This window comes from Schistocerca piceifrons, chromosome 1, assembly GCF_021461385.2.
Source record: "Schistocerca piceifrons isolate TAMUIC-IGC-003096 chromosome 1, iqSchPice1.1, whole genome shotgun sequence".
In the NCBI taxonomy this organism is placed as follows: Eukaryota; Metazoa; Arthropoda; class Insecta; order Orthoptera; family Acrididae; genus Schistocerca; species Schistocerca piceifrons.
Genome location: NC_060138.1, coordinates 926,926,224 through 926,938,648, shown reverse-complemented (window position 1 = coordinate 926,938,648; position 12,425 = coordinate 926,926,224). Strand labels below are relative to the sequence as shown.

The window sequence follows — 12,425 nt, the reverse complement described above, 5'->3', positions numbered from 1 at the left end:
GTTACATTTTGTAAGTGTTCTGCCAAAAAAACGCAGTCTTTGGTTAGCCTTCCCCACAACATTTTCTATGCGTTCCTTCCAATTTAAGTTGTTCGTAACTGTAATACCTAGGTATTTAGTTGAATTTACAGCTTTTAGATAAGACTGATTTATCGTGTAACCGAAGTTTATCGAGTTCCTTTTAGCACTCATGTGGATGACCTCACACTTTTCGTTATTTAAGGCCAACTGCCACTTTTCGCACCATTTCGATATTTCTACTAAATCGTTTTGCAGTTTGTTTTGATCTTCTGAAGACTTTATTAGTCGATAAACGACAGCGTCATCTGTAAACAACCGAATACGGCTGCTCAAATTGTCTCCCAAATCGTTTATATAGACAAGGAACAGCAAAGGGCCTATAACACTACAATGGGGAACGGTAGAATTCACTTCTGTTTTACTCGATGACTGTCCGTCAATTACTACGAACTGTGACCTCTCTGACAGGAAATCACAGATCCAGTCACATAACTGAGACAATATTTCATAAGCACGCCATTTCACTACGAGCTGCTTGTGTGGTAGTGTCAAAAGCCTTCCGGAAATCCAGAAATAAGGAATTTTGAGTGTGATCTAATGTAACTTTTTGTGCCTTTGCGCGATTCGAATCACTAATCAGTCCATCAAACTGCTCTCCTTCAACTGTCTCCATTTCTCTGTTCCTCTGATTACGCGTTGATATTAATTTCTCTGGAATTGCAAAACAGGTACTTGTACGACATTTACACACAAACATAAAATCTGCGTATTTCAGATACCGGTAACATAAATAATGTTAAATGGAAAAATACACAAAATAAACAAGCACACAAAGAAAAATTCCGCTCACTCCTCCTACTCCCTTTTTTCACTGTTGTGGCTCTTGTCACTCATGTCTCTGTAAATCATGTTACAGAAGGCACAGAGATCAATTAAGCAACAGGACACGACAAACAGGTACTTTTAAAGAAATCACTAATAAAGTGGGATTTTATCTCTATTCATTTCGAAAATTGTCCTGTGACCTTTAGTCAATAGGTTAATTTCATTTTATAGGGCATCGTCAGTCGAAGTGGTGCTTTATGGTTGGTATTCATTACTCAGCGTCTGCTTAGATTGTGTGGTAGTTGCGCTCTGCATTAAGTTATCCGATAACGTGTTAGCGGAGAGTAGCAAGTACACTTTATTTTATCAGTTCAACATTTTCTTGTCTTCCAGAGCAGAAGTATGTTGTACATCACATTTCGAGACACTAAAGGATTCTCAAGCGTGTATTCAGCTAACAGTGGTTATTCAAAAATTGTTGCGTGAGTCCGTTGAGAAAGCATCCAATATTTTTCAAGTTCTGTATCAAAACATGAGCGGTGCCGTATAATATGTACCACAGTAACAAAGGTACAAAATCATTTTGGCCATTTTGCTTGTGCTACTCATGTAATACGTGACAAGTGTGTTATTTATAGCGTGGGTAATTTTTCATCGTGTCTTCTTGTTGGGCAGATGATAACTGGACGGCTAAGAACGACTTAGGATAAATCGATATCGCCACATAATACTCCACTGTCGGCTCTCCTTGTCTGCTAGAAACGTTACGCAATGTTATGTAAAACAGCAGTATCATGGATCACCAAACCAAAGATAATTCTCGTGTTCAATAAGTGGCATAGTTGTAGGCCTATTATCACTGGCCGTTCTATTATAGAATTATGGGTCACTTTTTATGCATGCGTATTACCGGCCTTTTTGGAGAACGAAGATTTCCATGAGGGTATCAATACGGTTTCCGAAAACAGAGATCTTGTGAAACTATGGTGTCTCTCTTCGTGCGAGATTTGACAACCTGGGGAACGTAAATAATAATGTCCAAGTTGATTCAGTGTTCCTTGCAGTATTCCAGACGGATCCACACTGACGCTTAGTGAAAGAAGTTCTTCGACTTCTAGGTTCCATTCAGAGGGTCGCAGTAGACAGAACTCAACGCGTCGTCCGTAAAGGCGAGAACCGATTAGGTGCAAGTGTAGCTCCAAACGCGTACCAAATGAGCACTGTAGAACCGTTCTCTTCACTATGTACACAAAGGATGTGACGGATTACTAAGGCAACTCCGTGAAGCTATTCCGTATAAGCAGTTCTATGTATGGAAGTTGTACCGAAAAGAAGCAAGATTCGCCGATGGTCGACTCCTGGTGCAGCAAATGGCAGTTGAACCTCAACATAAATAATTCCATTTCACATAAACAAACAGAAAGCCCAATTATCATTCGATTACGCTCTTGGTGATAAATCACTGAAGACAGTAACATCTACGATATATCTGATAACATCCATTCAGAGCAACCAAAAGTCTATCGATCATGTAAATCTAGTTACAAGAAAAACAGACCCGATTTTAGTGTAATGTAACTTATTTGTGAAAGAAATGGCTCACAAGACTGAGGCTTAAGTATTTTTCGTGAATGTGGGAACCTTACTAGGTGGGATTAAAAGGAAGAGAGAAGATCGGTATGCTGGCAACATTATACCCTCGTCGCTGGAATGCCTCAATCCCAAAGTCATTTTACTCGAACTTCACATCCGTCGATTGTAAGGAAGAGTTTAGAAGAGCCATGAAATCACACGCTTCCGCGCGTGACATAAAAAGGTCGAAAAAGGGTCGGTACTGAAATTCGTCAGTTGTACCAAAAAGTTATAGCACAGAATTCTCTACTGAAAACGCTGTTTAGCTGCTGTGTCTTTTTTTCGTCTAAAATACGAACTTGTGCGTTCTGTTTTTACATGTCTGTTTTCAACAATAGACAAAACGGAGGATCTTGTGTTTTCTCTCAATACAGCAGAGCCCCTGTGTTTCCTGGGGTGTGGGCGCTAGCTAATATTTACTTAAAAACGGAATATTCAGCTAAATAACCAGGTAGCATCTGCAAGCAAAAATACAGCAGACAGCCTAACTGGCGGCTATCAGACTTGCAGATTCCACTGCACAGCGACTGCAAAATCAGTTCGCAACGTATCCCAGCGTCTTGTTGCCTGAGAAGCGAGACAGACGCCCAGAAAATATTTTCCAGCCCAGAACAATTACGTACCTCTAAACAAAACCAGATTCAGTGTACAAGTATAAAGTGTCGTATCTCGTCTTTAAGTGGTTAAGTGTATAATTTTGTAAAGATGCTAAAAGCTCAGATTTTGGGATCTTAATATTCTATATCTGCATGGAAGTGCTGGAACGTGATTGTCATAGGGAACTTTTCTTTCAGTATATGTTTCGATTGTCCTTGTTCTGTTTACGATTGCTGATAGGGCACAATTAATATCCCTCTGCGTGAAGTAGCATCGTAAATATTCAGAATCGACCTGAGGTACTCAGCAAAATCAGATAAGTGAAATTTTTGAGCCATAGTTCAACAAGATATGAACTTCTTTCATCGAAATTATCTGCTAGCAGATACACTCTAACATTTCTGTCGGAAAAGGTGGCCAAATGGTGAGACACTGGACTCGTATTCTGAGGACCGATGTTCCAAATACCTGTCCAGCCGTCCAGATTTAGATTTCTCTAGATCACTTAAGGCGAACACCTGAGGTGATTCCTTTGAAAGGAACGTAGCCAATTCCCTTCCCCATCCCCCAATCTGAGTGTGTCCTCCATCTGTAATAACCTCGACATCAACGAAAATTTAAACCACGATATCACTTTACCTTCCAGTATTTCTTTGATACTATGCCATCATTCATAGAAACCAGTTTTAAAAACTTGCACGTCTCTAAGCCACGGCAGTTCGGTTAATACACTCGAGTATTCGAAGAACTGCCACAACCACTACCATCACGAACCCCGCCACCAAAGTTCTTTGTGCAGTACGGCGCTCCTCCTCTTATAGATGTTGTAAACTCCTATCTAAAACTTTCAGAGATGAATAGAAACTACATATGTGTTGATTCAAGCAATTAATGGATGTAATGACATGAGCAGTCATGTGCACCGAAAGACACCACTATTACCATTCCTGTCTTCCTTACCATGTTCTTTGTTTCACTCATCCCAATGCTGGTCCCTAAGTCTTATATAACAGAATATCAACCGATTCTTACATACTGTGATTCCAATATGATGAAGGACCCACAAACATCGTAAGGTTTTGCAGAACAGATCATCCGAGCATTTCGTAAGTAATCTATTTTGTGAAATATCGTATCATTCAACCAAGCCTGTTACCTAATGACTGAAACTAGGCGATTGTACTGACATCTGCGTTCGCCAGCGAAGTTTTTCGTTATTTTACTCGCAGTTTTTGAGCTACAATTCCGACGGTTCGCCATAGAAGAATGAGTGTTCCAGCCAAATGAAGTTAACAGCAACCAATGATCAATATACTGGAACCCAGCCATCACACTGTTACAGTATATGTCAAAAGGGGAGCAGATTTTCACGTTAGCATACATATTAACGTATTCCGATGAAAGGTTTCTTCCAGGCGATTAACCTGTTAGAGGACAGGCATGGCATTTGCGAACCATAGAAGCATGCTAACAAGAACGCGTCATATGTGTGGAAAAGCAGATTTCGAGAACTAACTGGACAGTGACACACACATTCCGCGAAGCGACGCCAGAGAGTAGCACATTTTCCTTAGGAAGCACAATGAAAGCAAAGAGAATTGCAATAACGTTTGCGTCAAGAACAATAACGAAGCCGTGGTAACATTAGAAGCAACAAACGTACTGCGATATTTCCGCGTCCATTAACATCTGCCGGACTAGATAACGAAAGGCTTAGGAACAAACTTTAAAAGGAGAAAGAAACATTGAAGATAAATGTCCTGTCGTCTGCGTAATCACTGGAGGCCGATTAGTTGTTCATTTAGGCGGAAACGATAAATCGCCCTTGGCCTATCCAAAGAAATCATATCGAAGTGACTTACGGAAACCACGGAAACCTAAATTTACATGCTCAGGAGAGAATTTGAACTACACTACCTCCTACACAATTCCAGTGTTTAAGCCGGTGTACCACACCGCTCAGTGAACAAAAGTTAGTTATGGCCAAGTTTTCTCGGTGTACGTGAAAGCATTACCCCTGATCCCACTTGCCCGTCGAAACTGTAGGTCTTCTCCGCTGGCTTAGACAGAGCAGACGACCCAGCTCGAAAGAAAAGAACCGCAACTTCAGTGAGGAAAGAAATGAAAACTATCCGAGAAACTTTTTGCGCTGTTTCAAGATCTACTACGTCGGAACAACTCAAATGTCCTTGTTTGTCTCTAAGAATTCTGTAGGAAGCCACGGAACAACTTGCCAACGAAACTGTTTGTTCTTATTATGAACCGAGAAAGTATAGCATGAAGTTGTACTGATCGATTTAGTTTTTGGTAAAGCGTTTGTGACAAATGATAGTAATTTGAGGGGAAAACTTTGTGTTGCATTCAAGTGTTATTTGCGATACGTTTCTTTAGAGTTGTGTTCTGTTTAAGCTGTTCAAGGAAACTTACAAGTGCTAGGTTGGTTGGTTGATGTGGGGGAAGGAGACCAAACTTCAACGTCATCGATCTCATCGGATTAGGGAAGGATGGGGAGGAAGTCGCCTGAAGCGATTTAGGGAAATCACGGAAAACCTAAATCAGGATGGCCGGACGCGGGATTGAATCGTCGTCCTCCCGAATGCGAGTCCAGTGTGCTAACCACTGCGCCACCTCGCTCGGTATAAGTGCAAGGGCCAAGTACAATATCGACTAGTTCATTTACACAAAGAAGGCAAGGCCAGAGTTAGAATTCTCGTAAGCAATTTAATTCCTTTGTGTAGTCTCGGTCTCAAGAGAAAACAAGAGACATCACCCACGGGAAACACTTCTCAAGCATCGGACAGTCTCTGCCCTTACAACCAATCGCACAGCTACTATAAGCAACGATAAACTACTGCTAGAAGAGAATCCCTGGCGACTTACGAGGTTTGGCTATAAAACAATGGGACTCATTTTGTCACAGATTATGTATTAAGATGTATGAACAGAAGATAAACGACCAATAATTGTGAAGCCTCCTCAATCGAATATTGCCTCTCCGGTGTCTGGAGACAGATCAGTGAGGCCGAGGCCTTCGTTTGCCTAAGAGTTGTTTTTTTTTTTTTTGGAAAAATAGTAAGTGTAATGTCAGAACAGCGAATTGTCGCGAAGTTTCACGTGAAACGTGAAAACAACTGGTATTGAAAATTATCTTTTACTAAAAGAAGCGATGGCGAAGACTGTTTATCGTGTATGCGAGTTTTTGAGTGGTTCAAGTGTTTCCTAGACGGCCGAGATGAAGTTGAAGATGACCTTTGCCAGGAAGGCCCCTCAACACCAAAACCGGATGGTTCAAATGGCTCTGAGTACTATGGGACTTAACATCTGTGGTCATCAGTCCCCTAGAACTTAGAACTACTTAAACCTAACTAACCTAGGGACATCACACACATCCGTGCCCGAGGCAGGATTCGAACCTGCGACGGTAACGGTCACGCGGTTCCAGACTGAAGCGCCTAGAACCGCACGGCCACGCCGGCCGGCTAAAAAACCGGATGAAAATGTCGAAAAAATAAGTAAAATGATTCTATCTGACCATCAGCTGAGTATTGGATCGATTGCTGAAACATCGTAAAGTGTTTGCGAAGCCGGTGCCGAAAATTACCACGGTCGAACGAAAAGAAGATCGTAAAAATGTTTGTACTGACACTTTGAATATCCCTGAAAATTATCCTAATTTCTAAGAAAGAATGACAATATGTGACGAATCTTGGTCCTTTCACTTATGATCCAGGAAATAAGAACCAATCGATGCATTTGAATTGACAATCTTCACAGAGAGCGAAAAAACTCGCATGAAAAAAAAAAATCAAGATTCTATGATGATTTTCTTTCTATATTCATGTAACTGTTTATCTTCACTGGCTTCCTGAAGGCGAAACAGTTAACCAACATTACTACCGTCAGGTTCTTGCTCAACTCCTTGAGAAAATTAGAAAAAAAACGAGCCGAACTGTTGAAGAACAAATAATGGGTTCTGCATCCAGACAACGCACCTGGCCATATCTTGTTGTTTGTTAAGAGGTTTCTAGCGAAGTACATCATCCCAGCGCTAGACCACCCACCTCATTCTATTGAACCAGCACGTGTCAATTATATATTTACCTAGGTCAAATGTGCATTAAAAGGAGCAAGATTTCAGTCCGTTGAAGGAGTGAAAGGAAAAAGGCATGAGTCATCAAGGAGCTCGTAGACAAAGGCTTCCAGCACCGTTTCCATTAAGGGAAACTTCGCATGGAGCGTTGTAGGTACAGAGGAAGAGAGTATACTGAGTTGTTTTATAGCAATAGTCCCGTTACTTTATAGCCACACCTCGTACACATAATACGGTGCCTCACCTGTTCTTTAAGTCAGATCTTCCCAATACAGTGCGAATTTAATGGCTCACCAGGAAACGTCGTGAAACAATTTCTCAAGGCAACATTTAGTTCATCACCTTTTGTTTCGGTGTCATCATGAATAATAACCGGGTGACAATTTTTTTTATAATCCGTTGCGTGACAACTGTGAACTCTCTGTGGTTGAACAGAGTTAATTCGATTCCTTAATTTGGGCGAAAGCCTTAGTAGCTAAGATTTTCTGGAAACGTCGACAAATTTCTGAACTAGCTCTTGTCCCTTCAGAATGACTGAACTGTTTTCTTGTAGCTATGGCTACACTACGTCCACATACAAGTATAGTGCTACACAGTGTAACACTAAATTGTCTGTCATTTCCCCACGTGCTGCAGGATTTTTATGTTTGCTACGGCTATCAAATTTGATGTTTCGGTCTGGTGTGTGATCTGGGAGATGGTAATCATACACTATAGTACAGGCAGGATGGGATAGGGAATAGTGCATAGGGATCACACTGAACAAACAGGACGTCCAACGGCAAAGTCGTGGGGTGCTTTTTCTATGGTGTTTTTAAATACATATGCAGTTTCGTTTTCGTGGTAGGTAGAGTCAAGCCCAAACAAAAATTGTTGAAGTGGTGTTAAATGCGATGCTTCCTGTCGACGGGAAAATGGTTGGTTCTCATTACAAGCAAACCGTCGTTAAAACTGTTTTAATATTTGTCACTAACTTGTCTTATGCTGATACCTGCTAAATCTGAAAGTTGATGCTGGTTTATTGCAAGAAAGTCATTCCAGCCAAGTTATGTGGTATATCGAAATTGCAATATGAGATAAATTCAATTGCACGACACTTATTGCCTCGTGATCAGGCACTGGGTCCTTGGAAAATACGTTTCTCGTCTCTCAGAATACTCATTATAAGGAAATGTTGCCTTTATAGCCTGTGGCTAACACTCGAAAATATAGACACTAGAACTGCATGACACGACGGCTTGTCTAAGGTGTCAGAGTGAACGTGCAGCGAGAAAGAGGGTGTGCAAGCTGTAAATAGTACTGATTTCGTTTATTTATATTACAACTGCCCGTGATTATGATTCAAAGGGATTGTGAATATGAATGGTACACGTTACACTAGGAGACTTCTCGTGATAAATATAAAGCGTGTTGGCGCTCCTACAAAACATCTGAATACTCACTGCTAAAAGACAAGCAGCCCATTACACATTTAAAAAATAAAAAAATGTGTAGGTAACTAGGTACAGCTGAGAGACATTTATAGAAGACATATGAAGATGGTATCTGTTCTTTTGGACATGGTGACCATGCGGATCTCTTAGAATGAAATGATAATTAAATCAAGACCCTAAGCTGTCGACAGACGTTGATATACATCAACGCTGACAGTAGAATAGTGTGCCCCGACCGGGACTCTAACCCTGGATCTCCTGCTTATATGGCAGACGCTCTATCCATCTGAGCCACGGTGGGCACAGAGGATAGTGAGACTGCAGGGATTTATCCTTTGCACGCTCCCTGTGAGACCCACGTTCCCAGCTTAATGTCCACACACTACATTCGTAGTGCCTCTGCCCATTACACTCATTATTCGCGGCAATCATACCGAGTCCCGTAAGAGTTCGGGCAATGCGTGTGCATCCAGCACAGAAGAAGGAGGTCAGTGGCCGGGTGGCTTTAACTATATATGAAGATGGTATCTGTTCTTTCGGACATGCATTGTCCGAGCTCTTACGGGACTCTGTACGATTGTCTGCCGCGAGTAATGAGTGTAATGGGCAGGGTCACTACGAATGTAGTGTGTGGACATTAAGTTGGGAATGTGGGTCTCACGGGGAGCGTGCAAGGGATAAATCCCTGCAGTCACACTATCCTCTGTGTCCTCGGTGGCTGAGACTGATGACCGGCATTGTAGCTCAGCGTGCTCGGTCAAAGAGCTGACTGCTCTCTGTAATAAATAAAAACTGAATGAAGGGATAAAAAACGAACTGCAACGGATTTCATGTGACGTCCGCTACGACCAAACACAATGAACAATAAGGAACAAAATGCAAAAAAAGAAAGATGGATAGAGCGTCTGCCATGTAAGTAGGAGATCATGGGTTCGAGTCCCGGTTGGGTTACACATTTTCAACCGTCCCTGTTGATGCATATCAATGCCTGTCTACAGCTTAGGGTCTTGATTTAATTATCATTTCATTTATAGAAAAGCTTTTTTATTTGGTATCAGCTGTATATGTTGTACTTATACTAAGTACTTACAGACCCCAGAACTACCAAACTCTAAGGCGTGTCAGAGTGAATGTGCATGGAGAAACAACGGACATGTGCTGTAAATAGTAACTGATTTTATTTATTTTTGTTACAACTACGTATGATTATAAAGCAAAGTGGATACAAATACAAATGGTACACACATTATATATAATGTATTTAGATACTCGCAACAGAGGGCGATTCTGCTTCTCCTAACAGTAGGTTTTATGCAGCCCGCAATGCTTTCAAAAACCATGTGCCAGATTTTCGTATTTTTTCGCCCATTACATGCACACTCTTGGTCCTAAAAGGAATTTGCAGGACCTTTTCATAGGAAATGTAATGTAGTTAAATTTTGTTCTGGGATATGTTTGCGCTGGATGCCATGGTTTTGGAGTTATTCAAGAAAAACGCTTTAAAGTCACTAGCCGGCCGAAGTGGCCGTGCGGTTCTAGGCGCTGCAGTCTGGAACCGCGAGACCGCTACGGTCGCAGGTTCGAATCCTGCCTCGGGCATGGATGTGTGTGATGTCCTTAGGTTAGTTAGGTTTAAGTAGTTCTAAGTTCTAGGGGACTAATGACCTCAGAAGTTGAGTCCCATAGTGCTCAGAGCCATTTTTTGAAAGTCACTTTTGCGCGTTTCTCTTGACTAATTCGAAAATTATGGCCTGTAGGAAAAATAAATCCCAGTACAAAATTTAGATACATTAAATTTCTCAAAAAAAGATCCTATTCGTAATTTTTGTAGGACTGTTTACATGTAGTGAGCTAGGGAAAATGAAAATCTTGCATGTGGTATTTTAAGGCGTCGTAGGTTGTGTAAAACCCATGAGTAGGGGCAGCTGAATCAGCCTTTATATGCATCTGATGCCAAATAAAAGGGCTTTTCTATATTAATCATTTGTAGCGATCCTAACTGTAGTCAACATGAGAGCTATCAATGGACCTAAGACTGATACATACTGCATAGGGGACACAGTAATGACGAGTAGAGATGTTGTAGCGTATTTTTGCATGTCTATTCGACAGAGCCGCGTCGGCTACACATTGCCAAAAAACGGCAACTTGAACTAGATTTGTTATAATGAAATTTATGGACAATGGAGATGAAATCAATGAAACTTCAACTGCATGATATTATATCAGCGAGAGTAGCTCGGATACACTGCACATGCAGTGTAATGAATATGTGGTGAAACCCAGACGGTGCGCCGAGAAGGCAGTGCGCAGTAGTGGTTGGTTGTGCTTACCGGGAGAGCTCCCTCTGGAGGGCGTGCAGGCGCGCGCGGCAGCGCTCAGCCTCTGCCGTGCAGTCCCGCAGGCGCACCTCGGTGTCCAGGCGCAGCCGCCGCTCTCGGTCCACATCCCGCTGCAGGACCTCCCGCTGAAACACGAAGCCGGGTACACGCTAGACGATACACTTACTGCGGCATACTTCTGCTATCGTAAATTCAACCCTATCGTACACAAATGGTTCAAATGGCTCTGAGCACTATGGGACTTAACATCTCAGGTCATCAGTCCCCTAGAACTTAGAACTACTTAAACCTAACTAACCTAAGGACATCACACACATCCATGCCCGAGGCAGGATTCGAACCTGTGACCGTAGCGGTCGCGCGGTTCCAGACTGAAGCGCCTAGAGCCGCTCGGCCACCAGCGGCCGGCTTATCGTACACAAACGCCAGTTCAGCACGCTCAGCTATTGTTCGTTGGGTGCTATAAATCAACACAAGAAAAGGGGCAATCACAGAGAATACACTTAACTAGAGTTGTAAAAATACCGCAGGCCACCGTAAACTACCATAAGTTAGCGTAGACTACGGTAGTTTCCCTAGCAACTTTGGCCAGTTAAGATCGTACCAGCATTACCTGTACATTAAGCGTGTTGCGTACTTATCAGGCGTTACATCATAACGATCGCATCCATTACATATGAGATCAGCGAACATTGTAGATTCTTAACGTGAAACACAGGGATTTTGTAGTAAAAATAAAGAAAACAATACAGTTTTATTATATATCTCTAGAAAACGCAGCTGCATCAACAAAAGGCTAAATTAAAATATATCAAAGAATGTTTCTATACCTCGTTGAACTTATATAAAACATGTTGCTGTTAGTCATAAAACTTTCGCATTTATCAATAATAACATGAAACTCCTGCCTTTGCTCATGATGAAGAAAGTTCTAATGAGTACAAAATAACAACAATAATTATATATAATTTTATGTTTGTGCATGTAAACTGTCCACACATCAAAAGTAATTGCCGGCCCGAGTGGCCATGCAGTTATAGGGGCTACAGTCTGGAGCCGAGCGACGGCTACGGTCGCAGGTTCGAATCCTGCCTCGGGCACGGATGTGTGTGATGTCCTTAGTTAGGTTTAATTAGTTCTAAGTTCTAGGCGACTGATGACCTCAGAAGTTAAGTCGCGTAGTGCTCAGAGCCATTTGAACCATTTTCAATAGTAATTGCTTTGCTTATATAAAAGTACAGAAGTTAAACGAGCAACTATTTTTTATTCGGTAAGGATACAAAATGGACTAGCACTGAATAATGTGCGGTTCTAATTATGTGCAAAAAAACAACCAAACAAACAAAAAAAAGATAAGTCGTTGGTTCCCATTTTCCTTATTACACATTCATTTATGTTTCTTTCTCTACCAGTTTCACCAATATATCTGGCTATCCTATCATTTACTGCGCCATTTATGAAGTGCATACCAAAACTACTGAACCG

General features: G+C 41.6%; 1 protein-coding gene across 1 annotated transcript in view; it reads right to left on the bottom strand.

Annotated features, from left to right (window-relative positions):
* The window catches only part of LOC124776545, a 149,739-nt gene that overhangs the window by 128,238 nt on the left and 9,076 nt on the right, over nt 1–12,425 (bottom strand). Inside the window, exon 2 of the mRNA XM_047251580.1 lies at nt 10,932–11,065. Within this exon, the coding sequence (XP_047107536.1) occupies nt 10,932–11,065 (134 nt within the window). The remainder of the gene's footprint in view (nt 1–10,931; nt 11,066–12,425) is intronic.